Source organism: Nelusetta ayraudi, unplaced genomic scaffold (genome assembly GCF_046127955.1).
Source record: "Nelusetta ayraudi isolate G7.1 ecotype Tasmania unplaced genomic scaffold, CSIRO-AGI_Nayr_v1 ptg000034l, whole genome shotgun sequence".
Taxonomy (NCBI): Eukaryota; Metazoa; Chordata; class Actinopteri; order Tetraodontiformes; family Monacanthidae; genus Nelusetta; species Nelusetta ayraudi.
In genome coordinates, this window is record NW_027466084.1 from 3,644,911 (window position 1) to 3,666,139 (window position 21,229).

A 21,229-nucleotide genomic window follows, 5' to 3' on the forward strand; every position below is an offset into this window, starting at 1 on the left:
TGTATTAATTAGGCCTACGTAAAAAAAAAAAAAACAACAAAAAAAAACAAACCCCAACAAAAACAACAGTCGCCCTCTGTGCAGGAGGAGGAGGAGGCGGGACGGTGGAACAGGTCCTCCCGGTCGGAGCGACACACCTGTCAGCAGGGGCGGAGCTAAGACAGGTGGCAGAGAAGGAGGCTGGGGCTGAGGAGGAGGGGGGGCGTGGGGGCTCCGGGAGAAGAGAAGAAAGAGCGGAGCGGAGGAGAAGAGAAGAGGAGAGGAGAGGAGAGGAAAGGAGTTGGAAACCAGAACAGAGAAGAGGAGCGCAAAAAGTGCGGCACCATGTCGGCGGAAAGTCCGGTCAAGTTTTCCAAGTGAGTCCGTCGCCTCCTCCGCGGTGTCGCTGTGTTCGGGTCGGAATATCAGCTTTCATTCATTGGCGCGGGGACTGAAGCCCCCCTGCAACACATTCACACAAAGGGGTCGTCCATCGACCTGAAGGGTCACTGGGGGGGGGGGGGGGGGGGGGGGGGCGCTGCACTGCGCGCTAAAGCTGCGCATTCGGTTGCGCGAAAACAAGTGCAACTGTCCCAGCGCGAGGATTTAAGTGCGTGCATGTCCAATGCGGTGGAACCCGTGGCTGTTTGAGCAGAGGAGTGTTGACTTAAGGCGTCCTGTGTTTTGTTTTTAACGGAGCAACGCATGGACATAAAGGCACCGCGTCCTCTGAATCAGTCAGTCAGTCAGTCAGTCAGTCGCCGCTCCGAGATACATCGAAACACTGCTGTGAAACTCGATCCCGAAGGTGTTTTATTTTTTTTATTTTTTTTTTATCTGACCTGTGTGTGTGTGTGTGTGTGTGTGTGTGTGTGTGTGTGTGTGTGTGGGAGCAGGTTTACAAGTTGACTGTGCGCCCGGGGGTGAAGGGAGTGTCGGGGCGGGGTGACTCCGCCGTCAACAGTCACTCTCGCGCTTCATCACAAGTGTGTCGCTTGTGGCTCAGGGGTCGATGCAGTTTGTTTGCACTTTCCCCGCTGACTAAAAACAAAACAAACAAACAAACAAAAAAAACAATGTGGGAATTATATCCTTAGCACTGGGATAACAGCGAGCCGTGAGGGCGGGCGGGCGGGCGGGCGGTTCTGGATGTGTCACGGTCGCATTGGAAGACCTTTACGACAGAGAGACAGAGAGATAAGAGTGCGTGCTGCCATAAAGTGAACTAGTGTGAGATAGCACCCTGCACATTTTTTTTTTTTTTTTTTTTTTTAAATGACCTCTGCGGAATTGACCAGTGTTGAGTAACATCTGATCAATGTGCAAACACACTGCAGTCTGGTTTCAATGTAGAATAATAACTGCATTAAGCAAGAATATAGATATATATGCATATCTATTTATTTTATTTCTATATATATATATATATATATATATATATATATATATATATATATATATATATATATATATATATATATATATATTTTTTTTTTTTTTTTTTTTTTTTTTTTTTAAATAGTCTATAATGTCATGTGGGAATTTCTGAAAGAAGATGAGGTCATTTTTAAATTTTTAATGGTTTTGCTAGAAAACTCTCCCCACGGTGAAACCATGACTCACTGTGGTGGTGATGAGATTCCTGAAATGACTCGACGGCTGTTTTTATGACTGTTTATTGTCACTGTACTTTATGACATTCGTACGGTCACCGTTACGATTAATTAGAGGAAAGCAAACCTTCTTGACTACACTGATATTGACAACACATCTTCTATATCAGCCCGTTCCTACCGTAATAGCGTTGCATCAAAGTCTTTCTTTGAAAATCCATGGCAATCATCAAGTCAGAAATACATTATACAGCTTAAATACATTCATATATAAAAACATTTTTAAAAAAACAAAAAAAAAACCCAAAAAGATACTGTACATCAGTCAACAAAGATATGACTTGAGATGCTGTAGTGTGGAAGTGTGAAGGCCTTTTGTCAAATTGTTGGCACGGCCACCACGGAGCTCCGCTCCAGGTCGTTTTTCAAATTGGAGAAGCTGAATAAAAAAAAAAAAAGATGTCAAAGGGTTTTTAGAACAAGTCGTTCTAACTGTTTAAACATTCGACTAAACACTCCTGTCGTGCGATTTATCAGATGACTAACAGTTTCAAAACCTCTGCACACATTTGGATATCGTGGTGCCGTCACGCAGGCACGCATCATAATCTGTCAGCGGCATCCCTCAGGGTTAGACCGGACGTGAAGTTACAGAATCAGAGGAGCAATAAAAACAGACTCATACAAAGTCCATCGCATTTGAACAGCCATAAAAAAGGAAGCCACGGCAGGAACTATTAGGAGTCGTAATGTCTGACTAGAAGTGTCGCTGCCAACCTGGAAGTGAGTTGGAATGTCTGTGGGGTTGGTGGCTGAACAGAGCAGTGTCACCGCATTCCTGACACACACACACACACACACGCCCTCCGCTCGTGGGGTGTGTCACAGTAAATAGTTGTCATACTCATGTCACCAGAGGTGTAGCGGCAGACCCTGTCCGCAGGAGAGATGAGTGACAGGCGGAAAACCTGAATTGAATTCGCTTCAAACACCTGCTAGTTTAGGAGCCAGCTCTGCCGAGCGCTAGCATGGGTTTAGCTTCATGTTATGCTAACGCAGGCCCTGAACATGTCGCTCTATTACTTCTGCACAGTCTATAATAATTATAAGCTTTATATAGTGCTTTTCAAGACACCCAAAGTGCTTTACAATGGAACCCATTATTCATTGACACCACATTCACACTGATGGCGGTAAGCTAGCTACATGTGTAGCCACGGCTGCCCTGGGGCAGACTGACGGAAGCGTGGCAGCCAAGACCCAATTGCGAGCCACTGCAACCTGAATACACACGACGCTATACTCTGTGATACAGGTTGTACAAAAGTTGCGTACTAACTCGTGATGAGGCCTGTTGCTTTGCGTCGATTGTATCATATTGGAATATTTACATGTATTGCCAAAACCGGTCAGACTCGTTTGAATACATTTTCATTGATCTTTTGCATACATTTTGTGCAAAACGACACCCTGCCTGTTCTGTGCAAGTGTGCCTCATTAGGAACAGAAACGTATCCACAAAGACTCTGACCTCCGCAGGTAGTCTGACAGTTTTATTTTGTAATTTTGCCGTATTTGCGGTTTTGCGTCTGCATGTTATGAAGGCAGTTTTAATCTCAATGACAAATACGACGTCCTGGTTGAATAAAGGTCAAATAAATTCAGGAGTCTTCAGGAAACCTCTTGCTCTTGTTGTCAGCGTCCTCCTTTAGCCGATCCACAGGCAGAGGTAGTAGCAACGGTTTTGTCCGCAAGGGCGCCCTTTGTGGAAAAGAATTGAAAAAAATCTGCCAAACCCAAACAATCCCAACCTAAAATCAATTGTCTGTGGCGACCGCAGAGGAGAACTGCAGTATCATGTGCACACAGCACAGCACGACGGCTTCGTTGAGTGTTGAAGTTGCGCTGATGACGGTCTGTGCTCTCACGCAGGACTCAGGCCAATGATTTGGCCATACTCATCACTCGCATGCAGGCCAAGGCGGACCACGTGGAGAAGAACATCCTGGACTCCGAGAATCGGATGGATACGGTAGGAGGTCCACTCGTCACACCCGAGAGAGGACATTTGTCTGGACTTATTTTCAGTTGCTTCCTTCTTATAAGAATACCCGGATAAAAGTGACAAAAGCTCCCGTTTCATACCCAGATTCAAATCTTTCTTTACCATCCCTGGGGTCCAGGGTTAACCCTTTGTTTGCAGTCTTCCACTGCATGCTTTGAATATCCTCCTGCATGTTTGGAATTAGACTAAAACAAGGCAACCTCAAGTCAAGAGAGCAAAAGGACGTGGACTGGAGCTCAGGGCGAGGTTGACTTGCATAAGACATTTAACCAAAGTGATCCATTGTACCATCCAGGTCCTCAGTTTCTGTGATAATTGGTACATTGATTCAAGTCACGCTTCTGACTTGAATTTTATTTTTCAAGTTGCAGATCAATAACTCTGACTCTGTCCTCCCGTGGCCTCTGTTTTAGGATGCTGAGCGTAAAAGGAAGAGTGCACCCTTGGTCCACCAGAAAGTGAATGCCGACAACCTGGTGGAGGCTGAGGTTCTGCTGAAGGACCTCTTCATGGACGTGGACAAATCCAAGAAGCTTCAGCATCCGCAAGCCTTGGAGATTGAAAAAGAGTAAGCCCATTGTGGAGCGATCCAAGGGTGACAAATGCATGCCAACGGCCACGCCCGCCCGCCAGAACTCGATATGTGACATACCGCTCACTGAGTGTGTGTGTGTGTGTGTGTGTGTGTGTGTGTGTGTGTGTGTGTGTGTGTGTGTGTGTGTGTGTGTGTGTGTGCCACTTCCACATTCCCCTCACTGCTCCACACCTGCCTACTCAGCCCTGAGTAACATACTTTTGTCTCTCCCGCTTTCAAGTGTGAAGAATCTGCACGACCGCTGGGCCAAGGACTGCTCCACCTTCAGGGAGCTCTACAACCAGATGCCAGACTTGGAGCTGAAGCCAAGGATCAACTGGGGGCCTCTGTTCGATGAAAAGCAGGTCAGCTGGAAATTCAACTGGCATTCTTTTTTTTTTTTTTTTTCAGTTCACAAACATTTGAGTCATGGGCCACACTTAACGTGTTGAGCAGGTCTAGAACACACTCCTTTAGTCAGCTGTTCCCATCGAGAGCTAGCACTATTAGGAAACGTGTCTTTGAGGTGGCAGAAACCTTGAGCAGATCCCATGAGAAAACAGTGGTTGGGTTGCGTGTAAGTGAGAAGAGAAACATCAGAAATACTAACAGACAACACAGTAGTGATCGGGACCCGCACTACCAGTAGCATAATGGGTAACAGTTAACAGTACAGATGCTGTTACGGGCAAAGGTGGCAAAAGTATTCACATTCTGTGCTTAAGTAAAAGTATGGATACTCTGGTAAAAGAAAAAGTACTGATTAGTAAAAGTAGAAACTAATGAAACATTGCATTTAATCATATGACACATACATGTTGACACTTTTAATAACAAACACCAATAATCTTTGTTTTTGTCTGTACTGAACATGTACTGAACAGTTACCCCAGAGGTATTTTAATATACCAAGGAGGTACTTTAAAAAAATCTCCCTCTAAACTATGATGCACTTATATGTTGAACTACACAATGGTGTCAAGAATTCAAATAGCTCCACTTCAAGCAACAACAAGCACAATAATAAGTGAATTGCTTTGTGCAGAATTTGTATCTTTTAAAGACGTGTCAACACAAAAGTAACCAGCATGTTTTCCAACGTAAGAAGTGGAAAGTAGAGATGGTTGTTACCAAATGTAGGGAGTAGGAAGTAAAATGACATCAGAGAAAGAAATACTTAAGCACAGATACCTGAAAAAATACTTAAAGTACTTAAGAACAATAACAAAGCATTTGTCCTTGGTTACTTCCCACCGCTTAGAACAGGCGATATTAATACTTTGTGTGCGAAATACCCGTTATTCTCCTGATTGTTACTCAATACCAATCTAAATTAAAAAAAAAAAAAAAGTAATCTTAGACAGTGTGATCTTAAAGACATTTTAGTCTACCATTAGAGGCAATAATACAATAATATTGATGTGTGTGTACATATATATATATATATATATATATATATATATATATATATATATATATATATATATATATATATATATACATATATATATATATATATATGTGCACACACATTATATTAGTGTTGTCACAATACAGGATTCCGGGCAGAAGTCTCTCTCAGGGACGTCGCCTCTATGTAGTACTGATATATCGATACTATGGACAAGTCATATCATATAGTTTTTACTTTTCAGTATTGAAAAAATTTTGATATATCGATAACACTAATATATATATTTATGTATATGTATGTATATATATATATATATATGGAGCTGTATTCCGCACTCTGGTAATACTGCACCGGTAATTGTAGCAGCTGGTGCTGATGCTGGTAGCTTCGATGACAGAACCAGGGTGTGCAGCTCCAGGCTGGAGGTCCTGTGAAGGTTGATGGAGCCTCAGCAGTATTGAGTCAGCGACGGGGCAACGGGCCACCACAGTGGTGACGTGAGTGTTGTGAACTGTGCTCCTGCAGAAACAGCTGAACGCCGGGCAGTACGGCCCCAGCCTGGCCGACATAGAGAAGCAGATTGCGGCGCACAACATCCTCCACCAGGCCATCGAGGCCTACGACGGCCAGCTGACGCCGGCCACCGCTCCGTCGCAGGTACGTGCGCGGCGCCCTCTGCAGGGCCGTGTGTGGAAATGCCCTTCGCCTCACGCCGTTTCTCCTCTTCTTCTGTTTGCAGGAGCAGTACGCAGCCCTCAGAGACAAATATAGCAGTCTTTTGGTGAGTGAACTGTAAATTATTGTTATTTTATTTTTATATCATTTCAATTCCTATTTTATATTTTCTACACTACATTGCATGCCATTTATTACACTATTACACTAGTTATCTTGTCAAGCTGCTAGAAACGCAAATCAATCTATCCATCTATCTGTCTATCTGTCTATCTGTCTATCTGTCCACCTGTCTATCTTTCTATCTATCTATCTATTCATCCATCTATCTGTCCGCCTGTCTATCTGTCTATCTATCTATCTATCTATCCATCTATCTGTCCGCCTGTCTATCTGTCTATCTATCTATCTATCCATCTATCTGTCCGTCTATTTATCTATCTATCTATCTATCTATCTATCTATCTATCCATCTAACTGTCCGTCTGTCTATCTATCTATCTATCTATCTATCTATCTATCTATCCATCTATCTGTCCGTCTGTCTGTCTATCTATCTATCTATCTATCTATCTATCTATCTGTCCGTCTATCTATCTGTCCGTCTGTCTATCTATCTATTTATCTATCTATCTATCTATCTATCTCTCTATCTGTCCATCTATCTATCTATCTATCCTCTTGCAGGAGAAGTCCCAGCAGCGGCGCAGACACCTGGCCTCGCTCTACGACTACATGCAGGCCTGCAGCAGGGAGCTGAGCTACCTGTCGGGCCAGCAGGAGAGGATCCTCCAGAGGGACTGGAGCGACCTCATGGTCGACCCTCCCAGCGTCCGCATGGAGTACGAGGTGAGGAGGGAGCCTGCAGACATTTCTCATTTCTGGTTGTCTGCACAGCAGTCGAGCAGATTCATTTTTTTTTTTTCACGAGAAGAAGAAGAGTTTTTTTTTTTTTAATTCTTGTACTGCTGCTTTTGAACAATTCTTCAAATCATTGCCTATAATATTTTTTTATCATACAACTATAACTGACTGTGCATATGATGGAAATATCTTGTTTTTTTCTTTATTACTCCATACATGTTTTATTTTATTTCTTTTTTTCTTTTAAATGACTTTAATTTTTCTTCTTTTGCAATATATGGTAGCTGTAATTATCCAAATTTCCTAGATGTGCAATTGATAAAGGTTTCTTTTCTTTTCTATTCCATTTTTATGCTGAGTGTTGGCACTTGGATTCTTCTATTTTCATTCTATCCTATTTTATCTATGTTGAGCTCTATTTATAATCTATATTGCACTTTTATTACGGCTCATATTCATTAAGACTAAGCACTGGTGATTGCCCTAAGGATGTTTTTACCTTGTTGCGTGGTTTGTTTTCTTGTGTTGAGCTCTGATGCTCTCACACGATCGAAGTTCCTAACTGATAAATAAAGTTTTTTTCTTTTTGTACATGACTTACATTACGTGCCGTTTGCAGAAATTCAAAAAGAGCGCCTTGCTGGCACACGAGAGGGACATCAACAAGCTGCAGGATGAAGGAGACCGACTGGTGGAGGCGAGACACCCTGCCAGCGCGGCTATAAAGGCACGTCTGTCAACCGCGTCGCATTGCCAGAACTCTTACGATGAGCTCCGTCAAAATGAGAAAAAAAAATGCGGGAATTTATTCTGAGCCGTAGTTGTAACCGGTCTGGGTTGGACTGTTTCTGGACAGGCACAAAGAGACAGCCTGCACAGCCAGTGGCAGGTGTTCCTCAACCTCTGCATCGCACAGGAAACACACCTGGACAACATTGAAGAGTACAAGAAGGTAGCGGAAGCCTTCGCTTTGACAGACCGCCGAGCTAATCAGTCAGAGTTTTTCCACTTTTGCTGCGTCTCAAATGGCTCAGAATTCATTGAATGTATCGTTTGTTCAATCCAGTTCCAGCTGGATGCAGAGACGCTGTCCGAGTCCCTGAGCAGACTCAATTCCACCTTGGAGCCGCAGTCGCTGACAAAGAAAAGCAACCCCGAGGCCCTGCTAGCCCTGGAGGTACGACTCTTTCACTCATATGGAGCTTTTGTTTTAAAGCGTGTGATGATTGAGGTGAAGCTTCCCAACAAGCCCACTTTAATCATGAAATCTAATGATTTTGTTAAGCGTTTACAGTCTCCTTGGTGTCTTAGGCTGTACAGAACCAACCACCCAGCTGGTCCAATTCATGAAACTGTTTGGAAATGATACTTCATTTTTGACCATAATGGCGTTGTTGGGATGCAGACTCTCATGCTGGAAAACTGCCTTTGGTGTTGATGTATATATACGTATATATACACACACACACATCAACACCAAATACCAAATATATATGTATATATGTATATATATATATATATATATATATATATATATATATATATATATATATATATATGTATGTATGTATGTATGTATGTATGTATGTATGTTGTATGTATGTATATATATATGTATATATACATACATGTATATATATGTATGTATATATATATATATATATATATATATATATATATATATATATATATAAATATATATATATATATACGTATATATATATATATATATATATATATATATATATACATATATATATATACATATACGTATATATATATATATATATATATATATATATATATATATATATATATATATATATATATATAATATATATATATATATATATATATATATATATATATATACATACACATATGTATATATATATACATGTATACATATGTGTATGTATACATGTATATATTACATTTGTGGACAATTGTCTGAAAAGATGATGCTGTTTGTACATCAAGCTGCCTTGAAATATATATATATACATATATATATGTATATATATATGTGTGTATATATATATATATATATATATATATATATATATATATATATATATATATATATATATATATATATATATGTATATATATATATATATATGTATATATATATATATATATGTATATATATGTATATACTGTTAAATAGGCCAGACAAGTGGGTGTATGTAATCTTATGACCCAGTAAAAAAGCAGTGTTCTACAAATAAATATCAATAAATCTCAAATGATGAGGAATGTTTGCCTTTTCTTTTTATTTCCCAAAATCAGTAATCCCAGGGCTTAGCATGAGATTTAGTGTATGTGTGTGTACATACAGCATGTATATATGTATATGTGTATATATATATATATATATATATATATATATATATATATATATATAATATATATATATATATATATATATACATATATATGTATATATATATATATATATATATATGTATATATATATATATATATATATGTATATATATGTATATATATATATATATGTATATATATATATATATATATATATATATATGTATATATATATATATATATATATATATATATATGTATATATATGTATATATATATATATATGTATATATATATATATATATATATATATGTGTGTGTGTATATATATATATATATATATATATATATATATATATATATATATATATATATATATGTATATATATATATATTATATATATATACATATACATATTTGTTGATCTCTGTGATGGAAGTCATCCCGCTAACAGGAGGTTTTCCAGTCCAACAAGCCTCAGGAGGCTTTGCAGCGTAGCTGATCAGAGCCTTGTTTGCGCTAGCTAATGGTGACACTGTGTTCAGGGGGACGAGCCGGCGGTGCAGAGGAACGAGCAGCGCCTGGCCGCCCTCAGGAAGCTCGGCAGCAGCGTCGCGCCACTGAAGCAGCGTCGGCTGCCGCCAGGCAAAGCAACCCTGGCGCTGTCGCTGTGTGACTGGGGGGACAGAGAGGTGAGGCGTCACCCGTCTTATCGTCACCATGATAAAACAAAGGAAACTGGCCGGAAATTCAGATCTCTTCTGTTTTGCCGCCTGCCTCAGGACACGGTGAAGCGCGGCGAGATGCTCAACCTCAAGAACAACGCCGATCACAAGAACTGGGTGCTGAAGACGAGCACCGGAAAGACCAAAACCCTCCCAGGGGCCTGTTTCATGATTCCACCGCCCAACGCTGAGGCCCTGGACAAAGTAAACAGGTACGAATAGGAGACGTAGCAAATTCTCCTTCACTTTGAGCCTTTTGGTGTAAGAAGAAGAAGAAGAACAGACCCGGTGAGGAACATTACTGACTCAGCTTGTGTTCACTGTGTCTGCCCAGTCTGGATCGAGACCTGGGGGACCTGAAGAAGCGCAGATCTGCCCTCACTGCATCGATGAAAAACTCAACAGTGGATGGTGTTCGTCCTCAGAGGGCAGGTCAGACACGCTTGAGGTCCTTTTTTATTTTGAACTGTGTCTAAAACTGTTGTTTTGGTCACCATGAAGCTATGTGAGTGCACACCAACAGGACAAAGTCTTGGTGAAAACTATTTATTTGGAAAGCTCAGAGACCAAAAAGGTGTGAGCTGGTCAAATAGTTCAACTCCAATATACATGGTACAAAAACACTCATTCAATTATAAAGTTGAGGTTGAATGCAACCAGTGAATAAAAACTAACTGGAAAAGTAACACTGGACGAACACACTGATGCACTTAGCGTACACGACTTGTACACACAATAATTAGAATTGCGGCACAATAAAATGAAGAATATCCAAAAAGTTACAATTCAAAAACCACAGTAGGAAACAATTTAACAATTTATAATATAAACTATAACATCCAAACACACAAAACAGGAAGAAAACATTCAATGGGCCCTGACACGGCACAGAAATGGAGAAAAAAAACAAACAAACTAGCACAAAAAAAAAAAACTGATAGAAAGACCACAACAAGTGAAATATTTCTGCTGGTGGCCATGAGTTGTTTTTCCTTTAAATTTGGCCTGTGCAAGATGAAGAACGCTTGACTTTGCTCCTCCTCAGCCTCTGTGAAAAGAGTGCCTGAAGACCCCAAGGCAGCAGAGCTCGCCAGTGAGATCGACAAAGTCAACAGAGGCCTGGAACGGTGCGAGAAAGAAATCCTGGGTCGTCTCAGAATGCCACTGGACAATCGCAACCCCACGCAAGACCTGGAGAGGAGGCTGTCGGAGCACGAGGTGAGTGAGTCGGGCAGGGAAGCCGGTCTGGTGTTCTGGTGTTGAAAAGCTCCCGCGTGAATTAGATTTTCTGAACACGTTGTGAATTTATTGACAGAACACACGAGATATGAAGTCCTTAGGAACGTTAAATCAGCCCAAGAATTGTGTGTAAAGGTCCAGTGTGTAAGATTTGGCTTGAATCGTGATTTTTATATCGCTAAAAGCTTCATATATGGCCCATAAATACATTAATAAAAGTGTATGATCGCAGTACAATAAAAGTCATTTGGTTCTCCTACCCCTAGAATGGTTTTCAAATATATTTATAAGAATATCCATAGATCAATAAGGGTCTTGCTACCAGTTAGCTGCCATCTTGCACCACCATATTTCTAAGGAAGCCTGGTGTGGACAATCCCGCTGCCTGGCAGCTCGTTTTGTATTTAAGGTGAATTGTGGCATTCTCAAATAAACCTAAAAAGAAGAAGGTGGACATGGTATCCAGGTTTGGGTGCGCAGGCCACCGTAGCTCACTGGCAAACTCAGGAGGGGCAGTGAAATAGCGCTACAATCTTAAATGTTACCACTTGATGTCGCTGTTTCTTCTTCAGAATCTCCAAATATTACACACTGGACCTTTAAGTTAAACAGTTTGGTTCAGCAGCCTGACGCTGCCCTCTGCTGATCTGATAACCTGTAGAAAATGAAAACATAATTGACCCACCTTGAATACAACAGACAGAAGAGTCCAGATGTACGAATTGACTTGGAAAAAAAAAAACCCTTCATCTGTGGTGACTAGTTACAGTTCAAGTATAATTGTATAATTACATAGGCAGTTTATTTATCAACCGTCGGTCTCAGCATGTTCAGGCATGTCTCTTTGCGGATTGTCACACTGCTGTGTCTGACTCTTTGCCCCTAGAAAACTGCTCAGGCTGTGAGGAAATTAGAGTCGGAGAAAGCTGCAATCCAGAGGGAAGTCGATTCAGCCAAGAAACCACTGGGACCCGCCACCTCCTCCCTGGTGCCCAAACTCAGGGCCACCAGTGGCAAGATAGATGACATCAACACTCTCATCAACCTTTATGAGAACAAGTGGGTTCGCACAACAAGCTCAAACCACAGTCTACAGGATTTGTTTTACTGTATTTTTTAAAAAAGAAAAACATCTCAGATATGAACTGTATTCAAGGCTGTGTAGCATGTTTGAGAAGGAAATGCCAAGACACAAACGTTACTTGCTGGAATTTCCCATGTTTGTCTTTTCCCCAGAGCTACAGCCTCTATGTTTCTGGAGAAGCAGAGGAAGAATGTGGACGGCATTGTCTCTGGATTTGAAGATCAGCTGGTCAAAGACGGCACCGTTCTTGACCAACCAAAGGCACTGCAGAGTCGCAAACAGCAGCTGCAGGTATTATAATGTAACGCAGTGACAGAAAGCCCAGTGCATTCCAGCAGTTCGAATGAACTTCTTTGCTGGGTTATAAAATGAATCTATCAGAACCTAAACTCCTTATTTTTCTTCAAACAAAATCCTCCTGTCTGTGGTCGAAAATGTGAAACAGGATTTGCAAAAGAGCGTCACGTCAAAGAAGGACGAGCTGAATAAATTGGGCCGAGACTTGGACCACGTGGGGCAATCCTGCAATCCTCTGAAGAGGGGATTCAATGAATACTGCCCTGACATCTTCCGCCAGGAGGGTGACGTAAAGAGGCTGAAGAACCGCTACACAACCGTCAATAACCAGCTGCAGGAGAGGCAAGGATTGTTAACACAATTGTTGTACACTGGGAAATCATGGCTCCCGCAGCTCAGTTGAATTTCAACGCTTCCTAAACACACTGCATCCACGATCAAGGGGGTTCCTTTTCATCTGACTTCCTGCAGGAGTGCTCTTGTAAAAGAAGCCGCCAATAAGAACCAAGATTTTGAGAATGCACTTCAGTCTGTGGACTTCTATCTGCTCAATTTGCCCAACAATGGCGTCAAACCCACTGACGACGTGGGACAGATCACCAGCAAGTTGACCTCGCAGCGGGTGAGCGGGAATGCGGCAGTCCGTTAGATAAACGTTATAAAATTAAAAAATTGAATGCAATTCTATCAACAGTCGCATTACATGGTGGTGTATGTGTCATTATCCAGAGAGTGGTGGAAGATCTTAGGAAGAAGTCCAGCGATTTGAGCCGTGTCAAGGTTCTCTCCCGTGACCTGCAAAGTGTCTTAAATGTGAGTTCAGAAAATGTTTTCTGTTTCACTTCACTGAACCACCATTGAAATGAGCGTGTCCCTAAGTTGATCACGCACCGTGTTTCAGGAATATGAGGTTAAGTCAAACAATTACCGCGGAATGCTGAGAGACGACGACGACGACGGCGACGACGACGACGAAGACGAGCAGCCTTACCCAAAGACACGCAAACCTTCCAGCATGGCTCAGGCTGTGCAGAGGAAGGTACGTTTGTAATCGACTCGTCGAAAGCAGATCAAAGCATAACAATTCTGCCCATCTATTTTTGCATAATTCAAACATTTTTTTCGGGCCTCAATTTTACCTTTTGACCTCCACAGGAAACAAATCTACAGAATCTTTTCTCTGAGGTGTCAGCACAAAACAACCAGCTGGTAAAGCAGCTGGAGACTGTGAGGGACATCAAGACCAGGGTATGATATGACATTACCGTTATTCTCAGTTATCTTTAACACTAATTATGCCATCCAGCAGTTTGATTTGTTCTCAATTGTCCTTTTGTTCTTGCCCAGAATGAAGACAAGGTTACACAGGTTGTTATGAGTCAGCAGCTGCAGCGCCAAAGCCAAAAGAGGGACCAGGAGGAGAGTGACAGTCTCAAAAATGAGCTGAGTGAAGAGACTGAGAGGCGCTTACTGGCCGAGAGAGACCTGGAAACATACCGCAAAAGGTTTTTATCGCTGAAAAACAGACGAGGGGTGGAGAGGTTTGAAGAAAAAGAGATAGTTGAGTACTATCAGGATCCTAAACTGGAGATGGACCTGAAGTCCCTCAAAAGTCAGATCCAGGAGGAATCTGTCAAGAGGTCAAGAACCAAGGCAGAGATTGAGATTTTCCATGAGAGGATTATCAAACTGGAAACGCAGCTGAGAAGCATCGAGCCTAAACTTTTGACAAAGGTTTTGACCGAGTATGAGAGAGACCCGCAGCTGGAGAAAGAAGCGGACAGAATCAGAAAGGAGATGCAGAAGATTCGACTGGAGCTTCAAACAAGGGACACAGACACGGTTCATGTGAAAACTGAGCTCACCGTTCTTCACCAGCAGAAACCTAAGATCAAGGAGAAGGTGGTAAAGAAGGAAGTGGTGAGATTTGAGAAGAATGCTGACATGCTGAAAGCTGTACTCACGTACCAAGGTGACATTGCAGCCGAGGAGTCGGAGAGCAAGATGCTTAACACTAGCATTTTTAATACCAGGGCAGAGATTAACAAGCTAGAGAGCCTGATTCCAACCATACAGCCCAAAACAGTTACGAAGATGGTTAAGCAAGTGCAGCAAGATCAAGGCAGTGTAGAAGAGTTGAAGAAACTACGAATGGCTTGGGAAGAAGAGAAAGATGAAAATGCAGTCTTAAAGAAGGACCTGGCCACCTTGCAGATACATTACAGCGAGGTGGAAAAGCTTAAGCCTAAGATTCAGGTCAAGGAGATAATTAATGAAATCAACAGGGTTGACCCTGAGACGGAGGCCGGAATAGTGCGCTTGAGAAAGGAGATACAAGAAACAAATCGAACCCGGGTAGACTTAGAGAAAGAAATCACCACAGTGACGGCGCAGCTGGCAAGCCTGCGTGCTCTGAAACCCAAAGTTGAGCACAAAGAAGTGACACAGGAGGTGTTCAAAGAAGAGAGAAGCCCAGAAGTCATCAGGGAACTGCAAAGACTTGGCAACCAAGTGTCCCGCCTGCAAGTCAACTTCAACAGCACCCTAGAGCTGCTGACCCGTCTGCGTAAAGAAAGAGACCAATTGAAGGAGGAAAAATCTCGGGTGGAGACCAAGATAATAACAAAGGATATGATAAAATATGAGAATGACCCGCTTCTTATGAAAGAGGCTGACCGAGTCCGCCGAGATGTGAGAGAAGAGACTCAACAGCGTCGCAGTTTGGAGGAGCTCCTCTTTGACCTAGAAAACCAATACATTGTCTTGGAGAGACAGAAGCCGGAGGAGAAAATTGTTCTGCAGGAAGTTATTCGCGTTGAGAAGGATCTAAACCAGGTCCTGGAGCATGAGAAGCTGAACAAGAGCCTGGACGAGGAGATGAAATCCCGAAGAAAGATAGAACTAGAAGTCAGGCAGCTTAGAGGTCTGGTTCAAGACAAAGTGAGTACTCTTAACCAGATGGATGATCGCCACAAGAAGATCCAAGTGGAATCAGAGCTCCGGCAGGTCAAATCTCGCATTCTAGAACTTGAAAATACACCTCCACCGATTGAGGAGAGGATTGTCATCGAAGAAGTCCTAAAAGTGGAAAGGGACGCCAAGCTTGACAAACTTACTGATGACATACGTGGCAATTTGGAGGTTGAGAGCACCAGTATTACTCGTCTGGAGAGAGAAATCCGCAACCTGGTGGTAAAGTTGGAGAGTCTGAGGAAGGAGAAGTCAATTGAGAAGGTTGTTTACAGAGAAGTTGTTCGCGTGGAGAAAGACCCCGCATTAGAGGCTGAAAGGGAACAGCTAAGAGAGCTGGTGTCACAGGAGAGAAACATCAGACGCGACCTGGAGGATCGTATTCAGAACTTCAACATCAAAATCACCCGTCTGCACACGTCAAAGTCTATGACCTCTCAGGAGGAGGTGACTATCATCAGTGACCGGGATGCGCTGCAGAGGGAGAGGGACGATTTCCACAAACAGCTCAAAATGCTGGAGGCCGAGAGACAAACCATCAACATCACGTTCCAGCAGCAGTCCCGCTTGCTGAGTGAGAGGAGCCAGATGGCCCGGCAGAGGAGCCTGAAATCGAGCTCTGAAGTGCAACGCCTGGAGAGGCAAATCCTCGAAGAAAAGGACAAAATGCACCAGAAAGACATGCTCATCATTGAACTTCAGAACAGTATTAAGAAAGAAGATCAGGTGGAAACCCATACCAGAGAGACAAACCTCTCCACGAAGATCACCATCATGGATCCAGAAACTGGAAAAGACATGTCCCCCTATGAGGCCTATGTACAGGGGCTGATAGATCGCAACCACTACATTCGCCTGTCGCGGCTGGAGTGTGACTGGGAGGAAATGACCTCGACAGGCCCAGACGGGGATGTATCAGTTCTGCAGGATCGCAAAAGTGGGAAGCAGTACTCCGTCAACGACGCTCTGAAGGACGGCCGGCTGACTCAGTACGACCTGATGCGCTACAGGGATGGCAAAATGCACATTTCTGAGTTTGCGCTGCTTGTCGCAGGGGAAACCAAACCGCCCGTACTTCCTCCACTTCCTGCACTCCCTCAGTCCCCGCGATCTCCGAGATCGCCAATGTCCCCACTCAAATCTGCCCCGTTCTCTCCTTTGAACTCAATGCCCTCCCCACTGAGGTCCTCCTTCCCCAGCCTCAACTCCCACCAGAGCGGCAGCACGAACAACCTCAGTCTCTCCGCCGGTGATGAATATTACCCCATCTCCGGTGTTTTTGACAACACCACCAAAAGCCGAATGTCCGTGAGGAGCGCCTTGACCCGCAAACTCATTGATCCTGACACGGCTCTGAAGCTGCTGGAGGCACAAGCGGCGTCCGGAGGAATTGTCGACCTCAACAAAAAGGACAAACTGTCCGTCCACAAGGCAGTTGAGCATGGTTTGATCGATCAAAGTCAAATGTACAAGCTTCTAAACGCCCAGAAGGCCTTCACTGGAGTTGAGGATCCAGTGACCAAAGAGCGTCTGGCCGTGGCCCAGGCGGCACAGAAAGGGTACATGCCCCAAGACAATGCTAAGAGGTACATGATTGCGCAGCAGCTGACGGGTGGAATGGTGAATCCCTCCAAAGCGGGCCGCCTCACCGTCCAAGAGGCACTTGCCGAAAATGTGATTGACAGCCGCTTGGCCGATGAGCTGCAAGATGAAGCTTCCTACCCCAAAGAGCTGTTAGACCCGATCACCAAGGAGAAAATATCATACAAGCAGGCTTTGGATCGCTGCACCAAGGACGCCAGCACAGGCCTCCTGCTGCTCCCCGTGGCCTCCACCAATGCCTCCAATGCTCCCTCATACTCAAACTATCAGTTCAATTCCCCGTACAACAAATTCTAGATGTTAAATTTATGATGTGCTCGAATAAAGGGTACGTGTGATGATCTTCGCTGGGGTATATAAATGCACAAACTGATCTGCCAATGTGCTGGGGAAAGTGCTGTTAAGGAGGAATTTTTTGTTGTTGTTGTTGTTGCCTCATACGTGGGTTGGTTTTCTCAGGGGTGGTTCAAATGGTGGTTCAATGTGTTTGTTGTTGTTGTTTTTGCTATGTTTTTGTGAGTTAATTAAAGTCCACAAGCCTCACAATAGTTGTTCTGTCCTCTGTAATTTGAAACATTTTGTTAGGTAAACCACAGCTTTTTTTTTCTTTTTTTTTTAGAAAGCCCAAGGATTTTACTATTTACAAGTTTAATGTGGCACTACCAGCGTTGGAGTCAACTGCCCTTTCTATGTCTTTCTATGGGGAGTTTGCATGTTTTCCCTGTGCCTGCATCTGCTCTGAACAGATACAATTATGCAATCTGATGAGTCTGCATTGCCCATGTGTTTGCCTTTATGAATGCCCTTCTGATGACCTGCCTTACCTGGGCCATACACAGGTGATATTTAATGACATGACAGACTCCTGCAGAACTACGAGTGAGTATATTTTCATGGTGCTAAAACAGCTGTTGATTTGCTAGCATAACCATGAGGGTTACTTAGCACGTGGTGATTCACCTGCATGTTGATGATGATGAATCTCATAGCGTTGTAGCAGTGTGAAATGTGCGCCGCAGGTAATGTGTGGGAATGATGGATTAAGGATGAAGATTAAATATGACTCACAGCAGTGTATGCACGTGGTGTGGTTAACGCGGTCAGGGCTTCAGGGCAAAGGCAAATTGTGTGTCATAAAAGAGTGCTTAGGCTAAGAAAAGGGTCTGGTTGAAGTGCTGTGGTCACCTTATCTCAGAGGCAGCGGCATTAACGGTTGCCAAGTACAAAATAAAATGCAGTATCCAGATTTAATGTCTGTCCTGTTTGAAAGTGGAATTGCACGGGGAAATATCTGAATCACCCCGTGTGAGTGTACAGGTGTTGGTGACTGCTTGTAGATGGTGTTGATGTGGAGCTATGCATGCATCTGATGCTATGCCTCTCTGCTGGGACGTCTGCCTGGCAGATTACCAAAGTCTGAGAGGACTTTGTGCCTTGTGGGATTACTGCACCTGAGCCTGTCTAGAGGCCGAGGTGGCCCCACGTGCTGTCTGAAGGGTGGAGGGCCAGGGGTCACGGATGCTCTAAACAAAAATAAATAAATCAGAAGAATAAAACTGTAGCTGTCCACAAAGCAGCAAATGTTGCCCCTGTCTAAATCATCCTGCTTGCGTTTATCTTCCCGCTAGAGCGCTTTTTAGCTTTTGAAAGTGGGCAGAGAAATGTGATTGTAATAAGAGTTCAGATGGCAAACTCACAGGTGAGGCTGAGAGTGTAACCAGGGAGAGGTACCAGTGGGGAGCAAGATACAGAGGTAAAAGAGGAATTTTTCAAGCTCGAGACTGAAAATAAATAAGTGCCATTGTGAGATTTAAGACAAAACCACGATGCTCCCATTTTCATTCTCTGTATTCGTATTCTCCCTCCCATGAACAGAGTGAGACTGCAGCAAACGCGTGTCATGAAAACTAACAAATATAACCCATTATGCAAAGCAACGCATGGAGTTTGTGGATACGGCAGATTGGTGCAGAGTGACGACCACGGTAATTGGCAGGTGGGAACTGCTGTCGTAATTTCAGGCCGGTACTGCCAGCTAAAGCCTAGATGAGTGCTCAGGTGCTCGCATTCTAGTGCACCTGCCCTGCAATCATTTCACGGCTACTTCCCATCCAAAGCACAATAATTCAGCGAGAGCAGTGATGAAGAGTGGACCATTTCCATAAATCAAAAAACTGATGGCTACTCAAAACTGGCAATGAAAATATGTTGACTCCTTGCATGGTTTTTTTTTTGTATTTTGTTTTAAACTGGCCCGAAATTCACTGAAATTTCTGTCCTATGCAAGTTTAGCGTGAGAAGGAGTAACATAATTCAAAAATACTTAAATTGGCATGAAACTCACTTATGATAGCTTAGCATGACATAGAGTGCTTAAGTGCCAAATCTCAACCTGAAAATTGAAAAATTGACATATTATACAGCATGTCATCTTTTTGGAACAAAAAAAAAAAAAAGTTTTTAAATGGCCTGAAACTCACCACTGTTTTACAATAGTTTACAATGACAAGGAGTGATAAAACGAAAAATCTCAAAATGTCCAAAGATAGAAAAATCAGCATACTACAATATGTAATGTTTTTCAGGATCAAACAATTAAATGAATTGCTAGAATGCAATATTTCAACGTGTCTGAAAACTGAAAAATCGACACATTATATAGCATGTTGGGTTTTTTTGAAGAAAAAAACTTCAAAACATAGTTTAGATAGCCTGAAACTCACGGAAATGACTGTTCTATGATAGTTAAGCACAAGAAGGAGTGATAAAATGAACAATCTCAAAATGTCTATAAACTACAGTATGTCTTTTTTTCGGGATCAAAAAATGAAAAATAGAAATCATACTTTAAATGGGCCATAACTCACCAGAATTACTGTCCTATATGACAATTTAGCATGGGACGGAGTGATAGAATGCAAAAACTCAGCATGTCCAACAATTGAAAAATTTACAATTTATAGTGTGTCATTTTTTTCGGTGGCAGCAAAAATGCAAAAAAATACTTAAACTCACCGAAATCAGCGTCCTATGACAGTTTAACAGGAGTTAAATTTCTGGAACGCGATATCTCAACATGTCTGAAAATGGAAAAATCAACACACTATATATTTGTTGGGGGACAACAAAAAAATCTTAAAACAGCCAGAAACCCCTACGATAGTTTAGCATTAGCAATTTTTTTGCTTATTTTGCAAATATGGTACAAGTGACGTCATAAAAGTACATTAGTGAATTGTAGAGCGTACAAAGTTAAACCAGTGAGTGTCCTCGGCAAAACTCGGAGCGTTTATCTTGTTGCTGGCTGTCACTCAAACGTGTACCTCATCTTTACAGGGCCAAATAAAAACTGAATGGACCGTGCACCTCTCTTGAGCCACCTTTAATCGTCAAAGTCTCATACTAAATGTTCAGGCCACTAACAGCTACGGTTGAGGACTTAAAGAAGCGTTGATTTTAGTTGATTTTTCCAAACACATGCGTGCGTCTGTGTCTGTCTGTCTTTTTATTTTTCCACTGTCCTTCCATGACCAAAACAACACACAGATTTCCCAGGCACTCTTACACTCTCTTGCTTCTAATGCACAATGAACAGAAGCTAACTTGGTGTCAAGGTCATTTCAAAGGTGAGCACTAAGAAGTGCCCAGGTGTGTCCTTCACTGGGGTGGGAGTTACTCACCCTGGCACCCTAGTGGATTAGATGCGAGTGTGACTGTGTCATGGATTAAAGCTCTATTTAAGAGCATAACATTGGCACACATGTCTAGAGGGGGTTGCTATGGAGAAAGCCTGGCACAG

General features: G+C 42.5%; 1 protein-coding gene across 1 annotated transcript; it reads left to right on the plus strand.

Annotated features, from left to right (window-relative positions):
- The first annotated feature begins 222 nt into the window (after positions 1–222).
- On the plus strand, positions 223–17,976 carry LOC142892382 (envoplakin-like). The gene is made up of 22 exons (XM_076032522.1): positions 223–356; positions 3,525–3,624; positions 4,071–4,225; positions 4,473–4,596; positions 6,171–6,302; positions 6,385–6,426; positions 7,008–7,169; positions 7,804–7,919; positions 8,049–8,136; positions 8,251–8,361; positions 10,059–10,205; positions 10,296–10,450; positions 10,573–10,670; positions 11,284–11,456; positions 12,364–12,536; positions 12,714–12,852; positions 13,007–13,200; positions 13,330–13,480; positions 13,588–13,671; positions 13,760–13,897; positions 14,014–14,106; positions 14,206–17,976. The coding sequence occupies exons 1-22, from the start codon at positions 325–327 to the stop codon at positions 17,725–17,727; spliced, it is 6,129 nt and encodes a 2,042-aa protein (XP_075888637.1). The 5' UTR covers positions 223–324; the 3' UTR covers positions 17,728–17,976.
- Positions 17,977–21,229: the final 3,253 nt, after the last annotated feature.

What these genes read in the sequence shown, in the direction of transcription:
- LOC142892382 (XM_076032522.1), top strand. Translation starts at nt 325, where the DNA reads ATGTCGGCGGAAAGTCCGGTCAAGTTTTCCAA. An exon ending in ATCAACCTTTATGAGAACAA is followed by an intron (nt 12,537 to 12,713) that starts GTGGGTTCGCAC and finishes TCTTTTCCCCAG; the next exon opens with AGCTACAGCCTCTATGTTTC. An exon ending in TGAGGGACATCAAGACCAGG is followed by an intron (nt 14,107 to 14,205) that starts GTATGATATGAC and finishes GTTCTTGCCCAG; the next exon opens with AATGAAGACAAGGTTACACA.